General features: G+C 39.2%; 1 protein-coding gene across 1 annotated transcript; it reads right to left on the reverse strand.

The window, feature by feature from the left end:
- Positions 1-1,020: 1,020 nt before the first annotated feature.
- Positions 1,021-10,229, reverse strand: il11b (interleukin 11b). Its single transcript, XM_026157164.1, has 5 exons — positions 10,164-10,229; positions 2,648-2,808; positions 2,070-2,165; positions 1,793-1,960; positions 1,021-1,236 (listed from the first exon to the last, which is right to left on the reverse strand). Exons 1-5 carry the CDS (start codon positions 10,168-10,170, stop codon positions 1,066-1,068), a joined length of 603 nt encoding a protein of 200 aa, XP_026012949.1. The 5' UTR covers positions 10,171-10,229; the 3' UTR covers positions 1,021-1,065.
- Between the last annotated feature and the right edge of the window lie 13,600 nt (positions 10,230-23,829).

The raw sequence follows: 23,829 nt of genomic DNA on the forward strand, positions 1-23,829 counted from the left end.
AATGACTGTAAAACAAGACATACAAATATATAAATAGCAATATGATGGTTTATAGAATGATAATAGATATTATTATTAAATATTACAAAATACTTTGACATAGAAAAATGTTTAGCTGGAGATGCCTGCATCTGCAGCTAAACTGATATACAAATACATAATATAAAAGCTTATAAATAGTAACCTAATTATGTACCGAAAATAACAATAAAAAACACGAACTGCAGGCACTGTGAGTGTAAACAGTCTGAGAGGGAGTAAAGGTCACGGGTGACAGTACCTTAGCACAGTGCATTAATACAATACATTTTCAAAGGCGACACGTAAACTGTGACATACACGTCTTATAAATAGCAAATTACATTAACGTACAGTACATTCCGTTTCCTTTTCTCAAAATAGGTCTTAATGACAGGCAGCATAAAGAAAATCCCAATAATCCAGTAAGATTTCTCTCATTTTAAAAATGCTGAAACCTTGATCTTGCATTTTTTGAACTTTTCTGTAGCTCTACTCTCTACTCACCACTTCTGACATGCTAGTAGCTTCGTAAGGCTGTACTTGGACTACAGTAGCTATTTAAGAATGCTCACAATAACAATGACAGTACATTCTGGTGCTAGCAGATATTCAATGTTCACTGTCTCAGATTAGCATGTTAGCAGGCTAAAACTGACTTATTAGCACAAAACACAAAGTTTAGTCCAGCTGGGAGTTGCAGTTTTAAAGGCATTTGTTAAAAATAAACTAAAGTGAAGTAACTGAATTTTAAACAAATAAACAAAATACAGACAAGACGTCAGACCGTTCATCTCAAGGGAGACATCAACATCTATTACCCTATCACTGTTGAGACGTTTAACTCAAAGTTCTGTATCATGGACCTCAATCAAATATGAGAAATTTCAGAGTAATGGAAAATTAAATATCATATCCTGTCATGACATGATATGACATCAAATATTCAATATTTTTTAGTCCAGCTCAAATGCTGAAGGGGAAATCATAAAACGTGACAGTGGTTATGTAGGAAGACATCACTAGTTTTGTCTTGGAGGCTTGAGTTTAATGTTTTGGACAGGGGGATCGTCTCTGGAGTTGCCGTAAGATTCTTTTTGACCAGTGACAGAAGACTTGTAGCCGGTCTGAGATCTCTACAGAGAACCTGAGAGCCTCGAAGGCTGTGGAGACGACCGGGAGGGAGGGAGACGCCGTCTGAGGAACTTGTTCACCGATCTGAAGATGGAAAGAAAAAGAAACCAAAGTCATTGGTTGAATCAGAGAAAGCACAAAAACTGATTGTTTTCTCTTCACTCTCTGGATGAGTTTTAATGGGAATCAATACATTTAGCTGTGGAGTTGAATGATTAAATGTCAGGTCTGTTCTTAATTTGTTTGTTTCCTTTTGTTAATCTATATTTTGGTCATTGCTTTCTTTGAGAGACAGGAAAAAAGAGTTTAAGAATTTAGTCTTTATTCCTTTATTTTTTTAACCCAGGTGGTGATTAAATTATGTAATGACTACGTGGTCAAAAACAACACAAAAAAACAAAAAAATCAAAAGATGAATGTGAGTCAAAGTTAAAGTTTTACATTGTTATGTCAAACACTATCTTTTACATTTTGTACATATTCTTTAATTTACTTTTTGCTCTAATATCAACAGTATCAGTTTTCAGTTAAAGTTAATATTAAATTAAAGTGTAAGAAATCTCTTGTGTGTCATTTTCAGTGGATTTTCTTTCTAAAAACAAGCAGACTCAGTAAATTCAAGCCATACTGTTGCTCTCACCTTTTCTAGAAATTTTTTAGTGAGATCGGACAATTGCTCGAGGTGGTTGCTGGCGCCCTCAGCTGCCTGAAAGGGCACACTGACATTTACTTGTGCAGTTTTCAACCACTTGGTGTGCAGCCTGAAGGACTCGACGTACACGTAGAGCTGAGAGAGAGACTCGTTAACCTGCAGAGATGTTAAGGCGACAAATTAAGTGAATATCTTTTAAACTTTGATAGCATTTAGAGTGCATTTCGACCGTTTAAATCACTGATAGGAGAAACTGGATGATTACCTTCAACGAGTTGAGATGGGCAGCAGTGTGTTTTATTACAGGAAGACTGTCCAGTTTGTGTTCTATGTCCATGAAGGTCACAAGCTCGGCTTCTGGCTGTTAAAATATAGCGAAAACGGAGGTTTAAAACATAACCACATTTTCTTATAATACTTATTATATAGGATTTTTAATTGTTAAACATAAACTAGAATGCTCACTTGAATCAGATAAGACATTTTTCAAGCTTTCAGTTCACAGTTATGCACTTTCACTTTTGGTGATTTACTATGTTCTTTAAATGACTCATTTTTCACTTGCTTTATTAAAAAGCGCACAACCAATTCTCTCATTTACCGAGACATTTTACAAGCCTTTTGCAGTAACACTCCTACAAAGTTTGTGCTCGAGTGTATCGTGCTTATTTTTAATTACGCCTCAAATTTTTCTATTTCTTAGTTGGAGTCCAGTTTTCGGTCAGTGAGGAAAGATCTGATTTATTTTGACCTAATAACAACAAGTTTTGAAACAAAAAAAATGGTTCTATGACAGAAAAGCCAACATGGATCTGGAACAGGAAGGGTAAAGTTAAACCTTACCAAACCATGGAGTTTTTTGGAGGAGGTGATGATCTTGTCCAACTGATGAATCATTGGTTCAAACACGCTGTACGGACAAGGGGTGGGACGGGACGACGAATGGACAAATAGCTCAGCCAGTATTACCAGGTAGAGAAGAAAAGAGGTGGTGTCATGGAAAACTGCAAAGACAAGAAAAAAGGATCAAAATAATAAGTTACAATCTTGTGTATTTCATTAGGTTCTGTGGTCTTTAGCCTCATCAAAACACAATCAGCCACATAAAAACACCAGCTCCACATTTATTCAAAGCAAAGGATCGAGCTGAGTAACATTCAGCTGATGCTGCTCCCAGCTGCGCGCGCGCACACACACACACACACACACACACACACACACACACACACACACACACACACACACACACACACACACACACACACTCTCATAACAGGTGGCTACTGGGCTGCATTCACGTTGCAGCAGAAAGTATCACAACTCAACCTCTTCCCCTCTGTGCGACCCAGACGTGCTGCTTCTGAATCAGATAGAAAAACCACAGAGCTACATGGAAACTTGTTTTCATTTCCAGCCTAAATCTGGACCACATGACCCACAAGATTAATCCTGAGGCAGCTGTATTTGTCACGGCAGTTAGGAACTATTACGCCATCAATCTGATGCGACTGTAGGTACATACTAGCATTAACACCAAAGCGTTTGTTGGAGATCGGATCTAACGAACGAACAAACAAAAAAAACCAAAAAAAAAACCTCACACCCTCAGATATCAGATCCAGACATAAACAGTAATTCAAAGAAATCAGATAAGAGCAGGAGATCAGATACGAGATAAAACAAGCATGGATGGTGGTTTAGACACTAAAGCAGGTCACTGTTAGCATTTAGTACTGAAGGAGTGTGGGTGTGTGACAGAAGGAAGGAGAAAATTTTCTGCAAAGTGATAGCCGGTGTTTCCCAGAAACACAAGCAGCATGTTAACAGGTTAGCTGACATTTTTCATAACACTGTTTTTATTTGACCTGCATAAAGTCTTTTCATTTTTTTAAAATTTCAGACGCTGTTTCAGGTAAATCACATCTCAGAAGTGTCACCAGGGAACAACATCAGCACAAACTGGAGCCTCAAATGGCTTCAAATGGTCGCTGTCTTTTCCCTGCAATTCTTTTTGAAGCAGTCAAAAATGAATGGATGAGTACCTTAAAACGACATTTTTAGCTCATACTTGCTGATATTATGCTTTCAGGTTAAATGTAGAGAATGCAAATGTAGCGAACCTCAACAAAGTTATAGCAGCAACCACTGATTAGCCCATACGGACATAAACCCAATACAAAAAGCAAGACGACTGTAGCTGCTTTGTCTATAAGACTGTTAAAAAACATTCTACTTAACTCACAGCGAATAATACTTTGTATCTAGTACCACAGTCTCTTATTTTAGGCTGCATGGCTTCAGAATAGTTGCTACACTGACCACTTTGGAAACAGAAACTATGAGTTTGCCTTTTTACTATCATACAAAGTTGTTTTGCTGAATTTGGCAGTTGCCTAATGACACATTAATGCCAGATTTGCCATTTTCCATCAGTACCTTGTTGTAGCTCTGGTTTTGGTCTCCACTGGTTTCTGGGGAAATTATCTGTCTCTTTGGCTGCTAAATGCTTAACTATGTAAACTCTATTCAAACACCTTTCATGAGTCACAGCTACCTCCTGCTGCCGCATTTAGGTTAATGAAGCAAGGGTTGAGGGCTGTAAAACAACAGGCAATTAATCAAGAACACCAAACTAAACTATAAAGCTGAGGGGCACTTTAGATATGTTACTAGAAGCAGCACAGTGTTTATATTTTATGGCCATCCCATTTAATGTTTACGTATGAACAATAAAAAAAAAATTAAGTCTGATGGACTGGACCTCCGTGACTGAATACCTCCTACTGTGCTTAGTTAATCCCTGGAAAGAAGAACCACCCTGATGTTATCTGTTTGAGAATGAATAATTGCAATGAGTCTTCTGTAGTTTGTTTTGTCTCTATTTCATAAACTTCTTTTCATCATAACTGAAAGGAGTAACACCAAAATCAAGATTAGTTCATGTCTGCAGGTCTTTGTAACTTCAGAAATCCCATTATGCAGAGTAACAAAGAAATGAACTGTCCGTTAGTGTTAGATCAGGGATAAGGAATGAGAGGTATGCTGTGGGCTTTTTTTTCCCCAGCCTGCTCTGGGCCTCTTGTTGGAAAAGGAGAAGGGAGCTGGCGCAGAAGTCTGACTCAGATTAATCTCTTGGCGGTGACATCACCGGGCAGATGCCCCGGGCTGCGCTTTTTAGAGGGAAAACATCCACTTTGTTATGAGTGTCGGAGCACTTTAAGCACTTTTACTGCCACTCAGGCACTCGGGGCAGTATACTTTATGGGCTAAAGAGGTCAACAATGAGGTAAAAAGGGTGAAATTGTTTACCTAAGAAAACAAAGTGAAGTTTTCGTGATGTTTTATCCATTTAAAATGAAAACGACTTGAATATTTAAATTATTTTACACAGTTCAGTAAAGGTGAAAATTTATTAAATGTTTCTACTTATTGTCTTCCCTATATTTTAGGTTTTATTTCTTCCATTTTTGCTTCTATAGTTTTTCTTTCTATATTTCTATATATTAGCTTTATTCTAGCTGCTGTCGCTGGAAGATAACTTTCAACCTTGATCTAATTTGCTGGTGACCTTTGGTCAGACATTATTCTTTGGAAGTCAGATTTCATCTCGTGACTTTGGCTGATCAGGAAACAGCAGGAAAGCAGAAGGTCAGCAGCCAGACAGACGTATAAAGCTGTGACTTTATAAATGTTACGGTAATGTCATTACAATGTGAATTTTATCCTCCACTTTTTAGTTACTAAACCCACCAATGCTATATGATAATTTGGGGCTTTTTTCTAGGTCTGAATGCACTCTATTTAACATTCACCCTCCAATAAATGCATTGGAGAGCAACTTCAGCATCTTGCCCAAGGATAATTTCGCATGCAGACTGGAGCAGCTAGGGATCAAACCACTAACAACCTTCTGATTAATAGATGACCTGCTCTGCCTCCTGAGCTACAACTCGAAGTAGGTTAATGGAGTTATGATTGTCTTGTGAGTTTAGCCTGTGGAACAAAACAGTGTTCATTTGCTAAAAAACTAAAAATTTCATAATGAACTTGTAGTATACTTTTATGTCTTACTGACCAGTGAAAGCAAAATCATGCCTCTCCCTATTTGTTTAGATAGCACTTGGTCTTAGTCCAAATTAAATTCACCAAGATGGCATCCATATGGCCCTTTGTTGGACTGGGAACATGTTCAGGGTGTACTCAGTGTTTTAGCTAAAGAAAGCTTAGATAATACGCAGACCTCCCATGATCCAAATAAGTGTTTACTAATGGATGGATGGAAGCTGAGTCACTGAGGGCACCAGTGTCATAATGCTGAAACAAAAGATGGCTGTTAAATCAACGCATCTGGTGAAATGTACTTTTACATTCACAATGTGACTATTAATTAACAAACAATAGAGCTGTTTGTTAATTAATGTAACTGAAATTGATGAATTTAGGCTTTAAAAAAATGTCCCCCCCACCCCCCACCACCACCACGACACACCTTCTTCATCCAACAAGTCAATAACTTTCTTTTCTTCTTAAAAATCTCAATATAAAGAGTTTTGCTCTTTCACTCTTCATCTGTTTGTTCTTGTTATGAGTGTTTAGTATTAAATGCACAGGGGGTCAAGAAGAGCTGGGAAACAATATTTTTCCGCCATCAGCATTCATGTCTGGATCTTATTACAGAGCTAAAATACTGCATCAGAGAACAATTTAATACTCTGATATGAGTCAGACATCGACCACCAGACAAATATATTGCTGTCTGCTCTTCACTTATCCTCAATTTTCCCGATAGCACAAAACCTCGTGGCTTGATTGTAAGAACAGTGTAGTTTTTGGATTCAGTGTTGAACAAGATTCAAACACGAAATAGTTAATAACAAAAGTACAAGCACTGAATGAGTGCAACTGTGGCTTTTGCACATGCAACAGCAGGCTTCATGTTAAAATGATTTTCAGTTAGTGAAGGGCTCAAAATGCTTCATTTAGTTATTGGAAAATTACTGAAAAAGCCATCAGCAAAACCCAACTGTCACACTAAGAAAAACATCCTCCAGCAGTGCTGCGTACAGTCATGTATTTGGCAGAGTAAACAGCTGTGACAGCATAACGGCACAGAACAAAGTTGCTTAAGAAGCAGAGTGAATGGGCCACCTTTAATGTGTTTAACAGGTCATTTCATCAGCACTCGTTTACCCACGCACGAAACATCAACACACGCACATGCAAGCTCTCACATAATCACAAGCTTCCACCGTTTCCGATCGGGTTCGTGTGCTCTTTCTTGCTGAGTCAGACAAACAAACACTGGAGTTTCCTGTGTTTTCTCTCTGACACAGTGAGTGCCTTATTTCTTCTTATTTGCTCTTCTTTTACTTTGAAGACCGTCCAGTGAATAAAGTGTAAAGCCTGAGTGGCGGGAGGAGCTCTGTCATCTTTCTCCAAAACCATCAAATAAACAAGAAAATGGTAACTTTGTAATAACTGAAGTGTGAGGTTTGGCTTTCAAACAGGTTGTTTCAGGAGCAGAGTGACAGCACTAAGAACATGTTTATATGTTTTTCTACCAAAACTAAAATAAAAAACACTTTGGATACTTCAGATAAACATAAATATATAATTTTATATTAACAGTGAATCAAATGATTATGTAGTCTAAAAGGTGGCACCCTAAGGTGACAAACCCTATAAAATTATAACCTGACTGTGCTGTTTAACTCCTCTAAAAAGCTTTACACTATAACAATCCAAAAGTGTTTACTATTTAAAAGCCACATACTTCCCTTTAGGGAGTGGAGGTGGAGACCTGGAGTAGAGTTACAAGAGTGTGAAAGTTGCACTTACAAAGTGAGGTGTAAGTTCAGTCACTCTGGATCATTCGGGATTTGAACTTCAGCGTCTGTTTGCCTAAACTTCTTTTTATAGGTACAATTTTACAGAGCTACAAATACAGAGTTGAAACTAGAAGAAAGAAATTGTTTGACTCAAGAAAAGCCAAAGAACAGAAAAAAAACAAGAGAAGGAGGGCATGAGTCCTGCTGGTGGGATTACGCGCTAGCATCCTGGAAAGTACAATAGTTCTATAGAAATTTACGCAAGCCCAGTTTCAAATTACTGTTACAGAGAAATGCAACAGGAAGTGTGCTGAAAATGCCACTCTGCTGGCCTAACAGATGTGCCATGTCATTGTGGCTGATTGGTCCCATATATATAACTTGTAAGGTTCTTGCAGCACTAAATTGTTGAATCTATCCAAACCTGACATGAACAAAAGCATGTAAATGTCAAAATATTGCTGATTTTCATGCTATAAAAATCAGCTAAATGGGGGAAGAAAAAGATTCTTAAATATAAGTGGCATTGATTTAATTAACAATTCTTAATAATATTAAATTAGCTAAACATTTATTTTACTTTGTTTTTCAAATTGCAGAGCATGACTGTGTGCAGTTTCAATTCCTGCAGCATCCTGTTTTCTTAGGTTCACTGGAGACAGGGTGACATCACTCCAGTATGTAGCTATATACAGACTTCACTGGAATTAATCGTTGCTCTGCCCCATACAGCTAATCCATTTATGTAGCATAACAAGGGGAAACCTATTCCTTAAAATGACTCATACTCACTACAACATCATAAAAAATAAAAAAAAATCATAGCCAAGCTTGAAATCTCCCAAGAAGCTTTGGACCATAATGGATAAAACCACTGCAGTAATAATGATTCGCATAATCTGAATATTGAGGTTGTTTATATTGAGGTTTAAAAAAAATTGGAGTGGATGAGTTGCAGTACCATTTTTGTCCACTTGGGCAAGCTGGTATATGAGCTGACTCACTCCACAGCAGAATCAGGGTTCAGGCCCCTTATAGTGAGTCTGCAAATTACATTACAGTAAATGCTGGTGATGTGCAATGATGACATCACTGTCTGATGACCTGACTCGTAGCTTTCACAACTTTTGGATAAACAGACTCTGGGTGCCTCATGGCTCCTGTTTTTGTTACTAGTCATCATGTTTTCACAGTTCGTTGATGATCCAGTAGTTTTTGACTTAGTAAGAGTGTCATACAATACCAATCTGATTGGATGAGCATCAAGGAAATATCATTCCCAAAGCACAGATAAAGAGAATACAGTTAACACAGGCTCAGTTCTTTAAAACTACTCCAGCTATTAAATGTTATAAAACCTGAGATGACCACACAACTAAAGTAGCAACTTGATTTATTCTGTTATTTTTCCTCCTGTCACTGTGACTGATTACCTCCAGACGACTGCGTGAAAGCAAAGGAAAACTGGTGTTTTCATGTCAGTAAAACTGTCAAAACGTTTTTTGTTTTTTCTGCTGACTACAAAGGAAAACCACAGAGCCCACCTTCACTGCCCAGTGACCACAGCTTCCTTTTCATTCATAAATATGTGCGCCAGTTACACAGCCATTCATTTCTGTTGCTGTCAGAAACTAGGAAGTCCACGTGTAGTGTTGGCCAAATCTCTCAGCTAAGCAACAACAACAATTTATGACTTTCATACACTGTGTTGACATGATGATTGCCTCTGTAAAACATTAAAACAGCACCATAATGTGAAGTTATTTTACTTCACTTTGATCCTACACAGCACAGTTTTATAACTGAGCATTTCAATAGTAAAAACTAACTAAACACATTCATGCAGTACTATTTTAAATACCTCTACTTTACCTGAGTAGTTACATTTTATACAAGCTTATGCGACTACTTCATTATCTGAGCGATATAGTTATTACTTAGAGTGTTTCTCTTCCACCTTGAGCAGTTACATTACAGAGCAGTTACAGTGAAATGCTGCCTGGAAATTCATGTGTCAGCATTAAAGAGTAGGTTGGCCAAACAAATGCTACTTTCTACAACACTTTTAATACCCTAAGCCCATTCAGCTTAAAGTCCTTGTGTACTTAAGCAACTTTACTTTTCACATTTATCTGTGAGTACCTGTTTTTTATCTAAGGATCTACTTTTTAACCAGCTCGAACAACCCGGGAAACCCCTAAGACACAAAGACATGCACACTGACACACACACAGCACCAGCCAATCACAGCCCAACCTGAAACTAAACAGTGGCTGATTTCTAGAGTTCAAATTAAACATTTAAGCACTTCAAATATCACTTTGAGTTTAGTTTCAGCCACAGACTGCTTGGGATTTAATCATTCATCCATCCATTCATTGCCTCTCCCTCTCCACTTCCTTTAGGCTAAAAGTAAAAGTAGGAGACCACGTGCAGCAAAGCCCCCCTTCTTCACACAAACATTCACTCTCACACTCACAGTCACTCACACCTCCCCCTCTTTCTTTAAAAAGTAACTTAGACCAACTTACATTTCATGTTTCTGCTCCTGCCGTAGTAAACAAACCTTCCTCTGAGTCCAGTGTGAGTACAGTACGTGTGAGTGATTGTGTTTGTGTGGACAAATGTAAAAGTTCCCTTTTATAGCATAGAGTATGACACATCACCTGAGTCATCAGCCATCGTCGCCATTTAGGCATCACACCCACGCTGGCCAACCACCCCTCCTCTAACCCCCCCTTTATCTGAAAAAGCTTCAAATTTCTTTGTTTGTTGAGGTAATTCTAAATGGAGGAAATGATAAATTAAAAAAAAAAAGCAGAAAATACCAGATTGAGCAATTTTCCTTTCCTCCTCTCTCTCTTTCTCTCCACTCTTATGTTATCACCTCACTTTCTTATTTTAACTACATTAAGTTTAGAAAATAAAACTCAGTTTGCAAAACACTGAAACAGATTTAAGAAAGTAAATGTAAACTCTGTAGGAATGAAAGTGGCTGTAAAGCAAAATATAATTTGTACAACAACATATTAAATAAAAGAGGATATGGTGATACTTGCAGGAGTAAGTAGCGCAAACAGTGTGACCACATCCCAGCAGCATTGACCATTAATAATAAATGTACAGAAGGTGAAAAACATGCGGAGATGAAGACCGAGTGTAGCTTCGTGCCAGGAGTTAAGTCAATAATTTCCCCCAGGGATCAATAAAGTATTCTGATTCTGATTCTGAATACTATTCCCAGATAATAGAAACTAATACTCATAAAGGAGGAAATCTCACTTCTGTTTCTGACACTTTTCTTTGTATTTGATTTTCTGGAATTTCAAAAGTTTGGAAAAAGATGATCTTTTATTGTCATTCTGTTAATAATCTCCTACCTGGGTTTAAAAAAAATAGATTCTTTTTTTCTAAGAGCTGAGGCTGTACTAATGAATTTCTTCAGAGTTGCGAGTTTGCGTATCAAAGGGATCACGTCAGTTCCCCCTGCTGAAAGTCATCTCTGTAGTGTAGTGATGGAAACGTTCAGGTTTAATCATTTTGTTTGTAAGCCGATTAAAGCACCTACTCAATATTTGTAAATATGATTTGATTTGGAAAATGATTATAACACAAAATGTAAAATATTCATCATTAGCAGCTTTTTCTTGTGAGGTGGTGGAGACCAAAACAGAGGTAAAAGAGAATTTATCTTGGCCTGACTCACACATTCAAATGGAACATGACGTAAATAACTGTTTGCAAATAAAGCTGCCGTATGAACATTAAAGAGGATAATAATATATGTAGATCTTGTTGCATTCAAAAACTAGCCCAACGTGTTCATGAGAAGCTGCGCTTTAGATTCACTACTATGTTGAAGATATCTTTAATCTAAAGCATTTCTGCAGGATTGTCTTCCAATGAACAGTTATAACCCATGGTTGAAACAGGAAGGGGCTCTCCTTGGTCAGAACTTGCGGCAGATGGGTGAGAAAAACGGGACAGAGACCAATGTGGACTTTATCTCTATTTGGACCAGTCAGGTGATCCCTGATTAAGGAAGTGTTAGGGCGTGGGCAAAAAAAAAAGCCTCAGGACAATAAGGAAGTACGTTCTAGTTGTGACCAGCAGGAAACCACCACACTCACAATAGAAGTAGTGAGTTGGGAGTGTAATTCTGGCATTGAGTCCAGGGCACAAGGACACCACACTCACAGTTATCATCCTGGTTACAAACAGGAAATGGTGTTCATTCTGACGAACTAGCAATCAATCACATCTTGCATCTTCTTAACTTTTCCTGAGTTTTCATCAAACTTAATAGGCTTTGTTTTAGTAGGCAGTGAGTTTTCTCACCAGATCTTGGAAATGCAGCCTTCAGTGTCATCTTCTTCAGGTCTTAGGTGCTTTCATAAGGTGGCAACCCTCTAATTTCACAATAAGGTTTTAATCCTTCGACAGTTTCTGGTCCAGTCTTATGTTAAAAATTCCACATATGCCCTGATTAAAAACGGATCCTCCTTCCAATAAAACTATTTGCCTTTAATTCAATTAAAATCAATTAAATTTCATTTGTATAGCTCCAACTCACAACTGCCTCAAGATGCAATAAGGTCAAGACCCTACACCCACCTTTAAAGATGTGCCGTTCTCCAACTAAGATCCAATTACAACCAGCTGCTCCTGTGTTCTACCTGGCTTCTGGTATCCCCACCCTCCTTTCCTCCTGTCTTGCCTCTTTATAGAGACGGGTCTCAAACTCACACCAGTCAACTACTTCTAGTGTTCAAATAGCTGTCAGCTGAACTAGAGGTGGGATCTCTATCCCCACATAAGTGTGGTATACATATAACCCATTAAAAACATACAAATAACTAATAATCCTAAACCAGTGTTTAGTAGCAGATTCTCTCAGTTACTCTAATATTTCATATTCTACAACAGTAGAAATATTGTTCTACAAAGTCTAAAAACAATATCTCAGCAATCCTCAAGTACTCCTGCATACCTGGCACATTGGTCACTTCCATTGCCACTGGTGACATCACACATTGTATTCAAGTGTAACCTTTTCAAAGTTTCGCAAACAAAAATGAAAGTATGTAACAACGGCTGTGACGTCAACTTGATGTCAGCCCTGTTCATTCACCAGTTTTATAATGAGGTCCTTAAAAGAGTGCTGAGCAGAAGGTGACTTGAGGTGTTCAACATCTGCACAATTTCAATTTTAGAACTATTTTTTATCCAAGACTTGACCGGTGTCAAAATATTTGCAGACAATTGATTTTTTTCTCTATTTTCTGTAATTTCCTTCAATATTGTTCACATTGCTTTTAGGCTATTATAAAGAACCATCAAATGTTCAGCTCAAAAGTTCAAAACCTGATTTACTTAACCAGAGGAGCACATCACAGTGGCTACATTGGTTGTTATATAAAGTTTATACTATAAAAATGTTTTTCTTCAAATGTTAGCTCCCCTGAAACAGATGAAATGGACCATATGGCTGTGCATTGGTTTGTTGTTTGACCATCAGTAGTATTTTTTTTCACATTGTCTTGGCAGAAGACTCTGGGTGCCTTTTTAGTCATAAATATTGATATTAACATTTGCTTATTGACATATTCAGCAGTAATGGGGCAATATCGGTTTTTATATTAGGACATGTGTGCATCTGATAAGATGTCTATGTAAAAGATAAATTCTTTTCTTACAAATTGATGATGTGTGCACATTCCTCTTCATTTGAAGCGTACAGTTTTTCCTCACAGCCTGAGTGTTTTCACTTACCAGGACCTCAGCCCTACCTAGTCTTTATAGATCTCTATACTACTTCTTCCACAAACAGACAAGTCATGCTTCAAAATTTTTCTGATCCATTTCCTAGAGTTGCAAAACTAACTGGACTGGACAGTGTCAGGTAAACTTATTCACACCTTTCTGCCTTACTGCAGTAGTTAGTCTCCAAAATCTGTAGTATTTGTGTTGATGATCATTGGCAAATTTAATCTCGGCTGTCCTATTCTTTCTCAGACACATATTCTGGCATTTGAGATGGGCTGTGGTTGGAGGGAGTTATTTGCTTTTGGAGGTGCAAGCAAAATATACTGAGATTGCAAGATCAATTGTGTTGCACTGTGAAATATTGCCATTTCAGTGCCAGTGCATAACTGTGGTAAAGTAAAGTAGAGGGCGTGACTCTCTTCTACAAAAAGCTCCAAGTGTTCTCTTCTCAGGCTCTTTATCGTGGCTTGGGAATTTACATTTTCATCAGATGACGATTTTTTTTTGGCCCAAGAGTGTTACACAGTGAAACAGAATTGATCTTTCAGTCTCAATCTCAGGCCTGACACCCTCCACACACAATGGTGGATAATTTGGCATTGTGGGTAGAGCATGACGTCAGTCTGTGTAACAGAAAGTTTTGAACTTATGAATGGTGTCCCTCTGTGCCCATGCTCACTGATCCTATCTCAAGTTGCCTGTTAACTGTTGTATCTAGTAACTCACCTGTAAACTGATCTTGCTGCTGTTTCTTATCTGTTTTTGTTGACGCAATTTGCATTGAGGAGAACAATGTTTGCCCTTTTCCCACTTGACTATGCCAAGTGTCACTACAGTTGCTTTAACTAAATATCCATCCATTCATTTTCTAAACCATTTATCCAATAAAGGGTTGCCTATCCCAGCTGCCATAAAATGTAGGGTGTACTTTGATCGCCAGTCCATCACAGGATTAACGCATGTTGACTAACATCCACACTTGCTGCCAATTAGGTGTATCACCAATTAACTAAACTAGCAGGTTTTCAGAGGGAACCCACACAGACACAAGGAGAACAAACTTCAGAAAGGCCTTTCTGCACACAAGAGACTGTATGACAATCACTGAATGGAGGTGGTGGCTTATGACACCAACCATCAGGCATCACATCTTGATGGTTCAGTGATGGTGGGGTAGGGCAATATCTCAGCGAGATTTCCCCCATTAACCCCAGTGACGATAATAACCCATGCCTTTGGTGAGTTAACGACCCTCACGACCACCTCCAAAGGAGACAACCCCACTAGGGTTTTATTGCCTGGAACTCTACACAAGCTCTTTTAGAACTGAAGGAGCTTCTTGGATGAGAGAGGCGACATGTCTTCACAAACTTAATGCAGCCCCCTTGTCTTCTTTTTCAAGCCCTCAAGATTACTATGACTTGAATGATTTGAAACCTACATAGACATTGAGACATAAGACTTTGCACTGAGGTAACACTTGTAACAAGTGGAATTTTCAAAGCATGGCAGGGTGGGAGGAAGGTGAATGTTACGTTCAGTAACTCACAGCTTACTCAGGTTGAGTCACTATGAACCTGAGGTGTGTTAGCCAAAAATCTATACATTTTAAGTAACAGTTTTACCCTATTTTATCCATTACCAGTGGTTTGGCTTGTGTCACCGCTGCTTTGGCAGGGGGCACCGTGTCTAAGGAGTGACGTTACAGAGTTTCCAAGAAGCCAGTAGTTTCCTGCTTCTTATGAAATGTGTTTGATAGTTAAAAACTCCACCCACCAGGATACAAAGTTGATATATGTGCATGAGAACTATATCCTTCCCCCTCATTTCCAATATACATATTACTGTAGTAATTGGATAGTGTTTTTCATGAAATGCTGAACTAATGAACTTTGTGCTAGAGAAAGTGATGTGCAAGAACAGAAGAAAGCACGTCATAAAGGTTGCAGGATGACTCGCTAATTCTCTCTTTTATCATCAAAGCCGTATGGGGTAATGGAGAGACTGCATGTTTCCGTAAGCGAGCATGTGGATTGGATGAGGTGGTCTCATCCTCAATACTGATTTGCACAGTCGGGTCTACTTGTTTCATCATTTCCCCAACCACCCACGCTCCGGATATCATTTACTCTAGTTCACGCTCTTCTCGTGTTCTGTGACCTCTGCTGAATGAAGGCATGTGAAGAATGCAGCAGTGAATGGGCGACTGGGGGAGGCAGGAATGCACATCACTCAAAGATCCAGGTTTTTCTTTTGTTTGCTGACACTAATACAAACACACACAAAGCTTAAAAAATATGCTGAAGGCATGCTATTAAATTTATTACTTGCAACAACATGCTCGGCTCAGTAAGAAAAACACAATCCAAGCGTGAAACAATGCAAGCCACCACCCGCAAAACAACTTTCAGATATTGCACAGATTTTGGCATTTTGCCTATTCACACTTTGACACGCATTCACTATTTTTAGGAATCAAACGCTCTGCGGTCTGGTTTTGAACCCTCAGACTCAACCAGGACCAATTTAAACCATCACATTAGGCAGGAATTCAGCTTGGCAGACAGATGACAGCCAGATATCCCTATAGACAACAAATGAAGCGTGACATCAAAGCTGAGATTGAGGTAACAAGTGTGTCAGTGCTTCCTGTGGAATTTGTTGAGCCTGTCTGGGTTCGGTGTTCTGTCTGAGACCCCAGCCTAACTCTGATCTCATTCTGGGGTCTCCGCGGAAAAGGTGGGGTTGGGGAGGGGGGTTTACATACCCCATTCATATGTTATGTAGTTATAAGTTTTTCTAGCTAAAAGAGAAGTATGTTATGTTTTCACCATGGTGTTTCATAGCATAAAAGTGAAAGAATGTAGCTCATCTGCCATTAATTTCAGTAAAGCTGAAATACTTTTATAGTCTCAACACACATATTTAGTAACTGATGCCAAAAATAGCCAGAAGTCTTAGTCTGACTGATCTTAAATCAATTTTCCAGAATGACAAAGAAGTATTTTTACTTCCAAAATAAACAGAATAATGAGTCCAGTGCCAGCACAGATGTTATGGCCCCACAGGGTCCCTATCTCAACATAATTAAGAGAAAAAAAAAGAACTGTGGGAACAACCTACCTGCTAAGCAATGGAATTGATGCTTTTTTTTTAAGGTGACAGGTGTTTATATTGAATTTGATTTATTTTTTTGTTATCTGTTTAAGTGCCATAATGTCTCTGCCCCCATCCACATTTGTTCTGTTGCATATAAATAGGGACATAACATTTGGTAAATTTTGTGTGGTTCTCAACTTTTAGGTGGGCTTGTTTCATTTAAATCCATGACTGATCAACTTAACATGCATTTTTGGATTTTTCTTTAATTTACTGGGGAATTCCTTTAAATATTATTCATTCAGACAATCAGGTATTTTTTAATCATAAAGCCTTGTTACCAGCACAACTGCCACTTTGATGAATTGCTGAGACAATTGCAGACTTGTGTGGCTTGATAGACCTGCATGGTAATCACACAGAGAGCAATGAAGAGCTGTGAATGGACTGTGTTAGACTCTCAACCCTCCAGACACAAAAGCATCTGCATCTGCTAATGATACAGTTAAATATTTAAGGGAGTTTTGACAATGACACTCATGTGTTAAGTTTTGCCCCACAGGGTCAAATCAGTCACCTGACTTCAACTCAACAGAGAGTTCTTTTCAAACACTTATGGCAAAACTGAGCACACAAAGACCCACACACAAGCACCAGCTGGAGGGAGCTGTAGTAAACCATAATAATGCGGGCCCACAGTGGGTAGATGTGGATGAACTGTGGGGCTGTGTGGGCAGGACAGGGCAAACCACAGGGCCCACCACAGGGCCCACAGAAGTTGTGCTCTTTGAGGCCCCTATTTGGGTTTTCTATGGATAAGCACATGAGTTGCTCACAGAAAACTATAATGGGGGCCTCAAGGGGTAAAACTCCTGTGGGGCCTGTGTGGGCTAGTATGCATCAAGGATTTTCCACCAGTTAAAAGGCCCATCAAACTCTGGGTTTGATAACTGATGATTTAAATACTTTCAGCTGTAACATTCAGCCCTAAATATGCTTTAAAACATGAGAGGATTATCAAAGCAACACTTCCACACTGATTTGTTCCCAATTATGCAACACTAGGATTAAGCTAAGATTGTTCGCTTAGTTTACAGTGGCCAGACAGCAGTGGGGTTTACCAACAGCTGTGTACATTCTTGATGCAGGTACTATATTTTTGGTGATAATATGGTATGTGATGGCATTTTAAGCTTAGTAAGATTTAATTGATATTTTTAAGTTGTTTTTTTTTAACATACAATAGAAAAATGAGGACAGCACGGTGGCATAGTTAGCACTGTTGCCGCACAGCAAGAAGGTGCTGAGTAAGGTGGTGAAAGTGAGTGTGACTGGCTGTCTGTTTCTTTGTGTTAGCCCTGCGACAGACTGGCAACCTGTCCAGGGTGTACCCTGCCTCTCGCCCTATGACAGCTGGAATAGGCTCCAGCGCCCCCCGTGACCCTGAAAAGGATAAGCAGAAGCGAATGGATGGGTAGAAAAATAACATATAGCTTTAAATGTTGCTTTTGGCCATTAGAGGCAACATTTCTAAACATTTTGAATACAAAGGGTTTCTTTGTTCATTATTTTATAGAAATGTTACCATAAGTGGTACTAAACAGATCACAGATCAGTTTTACACCTCCCTGTAAAAGGCTGTATTGTCGTTACACTTCTCAGGGGGCAGGTGACGTGAAAACAAGTCACTACTGGGAAGCTGAGGGGTACCACTGGCTGCCACCAGTATTTTTTACCCAAATATGTACATGTTCGACTACACAACTACGCTATGATTAGGTTTCTGTTTTATAAAGTTTTCACAACTTTCCTGTTTACACAGGTTAGTTTCATTCTTTCTCATGCTACCTTAAATTTTGGAAGCACTCTTGAAAGCTATATGTGTGTCTGTTTTTCATATCAGGGACAGAGAAGCAGATTGTGAAAGATAACTGCCTTATGTGCGTATTATGCATGTGGAAAGAGACTGAAGCAATTGCTTTCTTAAAATGAGCAAAAATATCACTTGTTGAAGATCAGTCAGCAGTTAAACCAATGAAGCAGTCGAGTAAAAAGTAAATTTCTTCCTTTAAGGTAGGGAATCGGAAAGACTTTATGATTACTTAAAGTAAAAATACTTTTCCGTTTATAAGTAGTCAACGCTGTTCTTATACTATTTTACAATTCTGAACATACAGTAGGGCAAAAAAGAATTTAGTCAGCCTCCAATTGTGCAAGTTCTCCCACAATGAGAGAGAGGCCTGTAATTTTCATCATAGGTACTATGATACAAACTAAACTATGCGAGACAAAATGGGGAAAAAAAATAAAAATAAATAATATCCAGAAAATCACATTCTCTTATTTTTAAATAATTTCCAAATTATGGTGGAAAATAAGTATTTGGTCAATAACAAAAATTCATCTCAGTACTTTATTTTATGCCCTTTGTTGGCAATGACGGAGGTCTGCGACTGGGGAGAGTGCCCGCCCTATGGAAGACATCCTGCATCGTCCCGGTCCCCAAAAAGAACCGGCCCAATGAGCTGAATGACTTCCGACCGGTGGCACTGACGTCACATCTTATGAAGACTCTATAGCGGCTCTTCCTCAACCTCCTCCGACCACAGGTACAACATGCCCAGGACCCACTACAATTTGCATACAAGGCGGGTGTCGGAGTGGAGGATGCCATCCTGTACCTCCTACACAGAGCCCACTCACACCTGGATGGGGGAAAAGGCACGGTCAGGATCCTGTTTCTTGACTTTTCCAGTGCCTTTAATACCATCCGGCCCTGTATGCTTCAGGAAAAACTGAACAGGATGGAGGTGGACCCCTGCCTGGTCGCTTGGATCTCCGACTACCTCACCGACAGACCACAGTACGTCAGGCTGAAGGACATCACGTCTGACACAGTGGTCAGCAGCACAGGAGCACCACAGGGAACTGTGCTGTCCCCTCTTCTCTTCACCCTGTACACCTCTGACTTCTGCTACAACTCTGAATTATGCCATATTCAGAAGTTTGCAGATGACACGGCCATCATGGGGTGTATCTGGGATGATCAGGAAGAGGAGTACAGAAGTCTGGTGAGGAACTTTGTCGCATGGAGTCACACAAACCACCTGCAACTCAACACCTCAAAGACTAAGGAACTGGTTGTGGACTTCGGGAGGTCTAGAGCAGGTCCACTGCCGGTTCAGATAGAGGGGGAGGAGGTGGAGGTGGTCAACAAGTACAAGTACCTCGGGCTGTGGGTGGACAATAAACTGGACTGGTCATGCAACACAGAGCACCTGTATAAAAAAGCCCAAAGCCGACTGTACTTCCTCAGGAGGCTGAGGTCTTTCAACATCTGCAGGAAGCTCCTGAGGATGTTTTACCAGTCGGTGGTTACTGGAGTACTTTTCTATGCTGTGGTGTGCTGGGGGAGCAGCACAGCAAAGAAGGACTCATCCAGGCTGGAGAAACTGATCAGGAGGGCTAGCTCTGTGGTCGGCATGAAGCTGGACACTCTGGTGACAGTGGCAGAGGAAAGGACATTAAAGAAACTGATGGACATTATGGACAATGCTGGGCATCCTCTGCACACGGCCATTAACAACCAGAAGAGCCTGTTCAGTGACAGGTTGCTTCTCCCAAAGACAAGAACTAACAGACTTAATAACTCCTTTGTCCCACACACCATCAGACCTTTTAACTCCTCTCTGGAGGGGAGAGGGAGGGGAGACAGCAGGACAAAGGAGGGGGGAACAACTAAGCTGTAGTGCCTCTTCACCTCACTGTACAATACTTTTGTAAATAGTCAACAGTGCAATAGACCTCAATACTTGAAATGTGCAATTCACTTGTATTTTTTATTCCTATTTATTCTATTTATCCCCTTCGTATATTTTATTTATATTGTCTCTGTATATATATATATATATATATATATATATATATATATATATATATATATATATATATATATATATATATATATAATATTCTGTAACTCTGTAACTTCTGTCGGTGCTGTGCTTTTATGGAAATCGAATTTCCCAGAGGAACCCACCCGAGGGATTAATAAAGTTTTATCTTATCTAATCTAAATGTTTTCTGTAAGTCTTTGCAAGGTTTTACACACACTGCTGCTGGTATTTTGGTCCATTCCTCCATCCAGATCTCCTCTAGTGTGTTTTGAAGCTGTCGCTGTGCAACACGGACTTTCACTCCTGGCTAGGCCACTCCAGGACCTTGAAATGTTCTCTAGCAAACTTCAGACAGGCCTGGACATGTCCAAGCTTGAAGGGGGGGTACGTCTCTCGCTGAAGTATATCAGTCCCTGGTGGCGTAGTGTGTTACTGATGGTAGCCTTTGTTACTTTGGTCCCAGCTCTGCAGGTCATTCACTAGGTCCCCCCGTGAGGTTCTGGGATTTTTGCTCACCGTTCTTGTGATCATCTTCCGTGGAGCCCCAGATCGAGGGAAATTATCAGTGCTCTTGAATGTCTTCCATTTTCTAATAATTGCTCCCACAGTTGATTTCTTCACAGCAAGCTGCTTACTTACTGCAGACGCAGTCTTCCCAGCCTGGTGCAGGTCTATAATTGTGTTTCTGGTGTCCTTTGACAGCTCTTTGGTCTTGACTCTTGGCCATAGTGGCGTTTGGAGTGTGACTGTTTAAGGTTGTGGACAGGTGTCTTTTATACTGATAACGAGTGGAGGACAGAGGAGCCTCTTACAGAAGAAGTTACACGTCTGTGAGAGCCAGAAATCTTGCTTGTGTCACAATACTTATTTTCCACCATAATTTGCAAATAAATTCTTTTATTTCTCTCATCTCTCGCGTCTCTCATCTTTTTAAGTGGGAGAACTTGCACTTAACTTTTTAAAATTTTACTTAAATGTCTTTCCAAGTGTGCATATGTCTCTCCTCTTTTTCTCTCAGCCTTTGTCTTTTTCACTTTCACTTAACTGCATGAGTTGAACCACTATGAAGACTTAAATTTAGCTCAAAAAGCTGTAGTACAGGCCTTCAAATGTTTGCTTTTTTCCTCTCTTAGATTCTCTACAATATCCAGGCCAACCAGAAGTGGAAGTTTGCAAGCTAGAAATAGTTTACGGTGCATTTTTGCATATTTCAGCATCATTGTTTCAAATAGGACAGGAACAGTAAAAATGAATCAGTGCATCCGGCAGGTGTCTCAGTGGACAATTTGAAATATTTATGCTGACTGGCTGACATCACTCACAACTAATTAAGCATTCTGCACACTAGTAAATTCCCCCAACTTGTGTCACTGTGCAGATCAAAAGGTCTGTGGGTCTCAGCTTTTTCTCTTCATTTCAGAGGAAACTAATGAGGCCACTATGACGTCACTATTTGGTGTGTCACAGAAAGCCCTTTGAAGCAATTCAGTAGCTAAATCTTGTATGTGGTGTGTAAACATGACTGTTATGTTAACGCGAGCTTATTCTTGACCTTTTCACCTTTAGGGTTTCAGCATTCAGATCATTGCATCTGTTGATTTAACCCCATGCTTCCCAAATGTGCAGATGTTGCTGTATTTTCTTTCATATTTTTAACTGTTTGTATCTCCCCTGTGCAGATTTGGCAAAAGCTTAAATTTAGGGATGTTGCAACTTTGACTGACAGATACTTAGATTGCACTGTTGTTACTTTTTGAAGTATTTTAATAGTATTGTCTGATTAATAATACAGCCTGCTGTATGGTACAGACCATGCAAATTTGTGCCGAGTCAAATTCTAGTATTTTACCATTGTGTTGCACTATTTGAGGTATCTCTCTTTGAAAAGCGTCCATCCAGTTTCTGACGCAGCTTTTCATCCAGCCTGTCGGCGCCCAATAGCTGAGCAGTGAACTAGCACATCCAAATATGGTCACTTCCCAAAGAAAGAACTAATTAACCCTTGTGTGGTGTTCATGTTTTTGTAACTTAGCCAGTGTTTGTGGGTGTGTAGACCTGCTACATTTTTTGGGCTTTTAAATGAATTCAGCCATAGATATTCAGGAAAAAATTACTTACAGAAGTTTACTTTATTCTAAGCCATACAGATTATATATATATATATATATATATATATATATATATATATATATATATATATATGGTGCTGAGTCTAAAACTCATACAGTTTCCTAGTTTGCCTCAGCCTACTCCGTCTGATCTGATTGCTTTTGGACTTCCTGCCTTATTTCCTGTGTACCAAACTTCCTACCTCAGTAACGACTATAAACTTAGCCAAAAACACGACTCAACTTGTGCTTTTGGGTCCTTATCCTGAGTTGCCAGTCTTTGATGGCACCTAGGATTAAAAGTGAAAAATAAGATAATGCCAGAGATTCACAGAATTTACAGAAAAAGCACTATTTTGGGATATTTATGGTTATCAGGATGAGAAATGTCTTAAATCAGGATATGAGATTTTGGTTATATCGCACAGCCCAAGATGTAGCAGTGTCTGTGAGGCTGGATTAAAGAAATAAGTGCTGAAGTTTTAAAACATGTTTAGCTCCATCTTCTGTCAGTACAGAATGTTACTGACATGTCCCCGTTGAGCTAACAGTTGCCAATGTCAAGTCAGTCATTTGAAGAAAGACCTGGGTGCATTTATCAGTGGGCCATGTCACTGAATAAGTTTGTGCTCAAAGATACAGTTATTATATTCACTGAGCATGATGAGAAGAAGAGGCTTGGACTCAGATGATACATCTGAAGCTTTTCATTGTAATAATGATAGGAATAATAATAATGGGAATAGACATCTTCAGGATATGAGAGAAGAATTTTAATATTACTTTTTTTTTTTTAGCAGAACATCAGAAAAGGTTTAAGGTTTAAAGACCCCTTGTCATGGTTTTGGACCCTTTTCGCCCAGCATTTTATGTTTTCTTGTATTTTTGTGGTATTTTTGTATAATGGGTTATGTCCTGGTTTATTAATAGTCTTTAGTTACCTTATTGAGATTCTCTAACTATTTAGATTTCCCAGTGTCTTCTCCCTTTGTGTGTCTGTGTTTGTACAGTTGTGTGAGTTCTTGTGCCTCATTTCCCCTCCTTGTGTTTTATTCCATTATGAAACATAACGGATGGGCCCAGCCCAGCATGTCTCCTCTCCCTCCCTCGTGTTCCCTTGCTCCCTCTCCCTTGTTTCCCGTGTCCCGTTGTGGTTATTCATGTCAGCTGTGTTCTTTGTGTTCTCACTTCCTTGTTATCTTCTGTGTATTTAGGTCAGCGTCTCCCTCTGTCCTTTGTCGCATCCTCCCTCATAGCTGTGTGACTCTCCCTGTGTTTCCCTGTGAGTTTAGATTCTTATGTTATCCCAGTTTAGTTTATTTCTATTT

This window comes from Astatotilapia calliptera, chromosome 22 (assembly GCF_900246225.1).
Source record: "Astatotilapia calliptera chromosome 22, fAstCal1.2, whole genome shotgun sequence".
NCBI classification, from domain to species: domain Eukaryota; kingdom Metazoa; phylum Chordata; class Actinopteri; order Cichliformes; family Cichlidae; genus Astatotilapia; species Astatotilapia calliptera.

Coding starts and splice junctions, on each gene's coding strand:
- il11b (XM_026157164.1), bottom strand. Junction 1,961..2,069: donor CCCATCTCAACTCGTTGAAG/GTAATCATCCAG, acceptor ACATCTCTGCAG/GTTAACGAGTCTCTCTCTCA. Junction 1,237..1,792: donor CTAAAAAATTTCTAGAAAAG/GTGAGAGCAACA, acceptor TTCCATCTTCAG/ATCGGTGAACAAGTTCCTCA.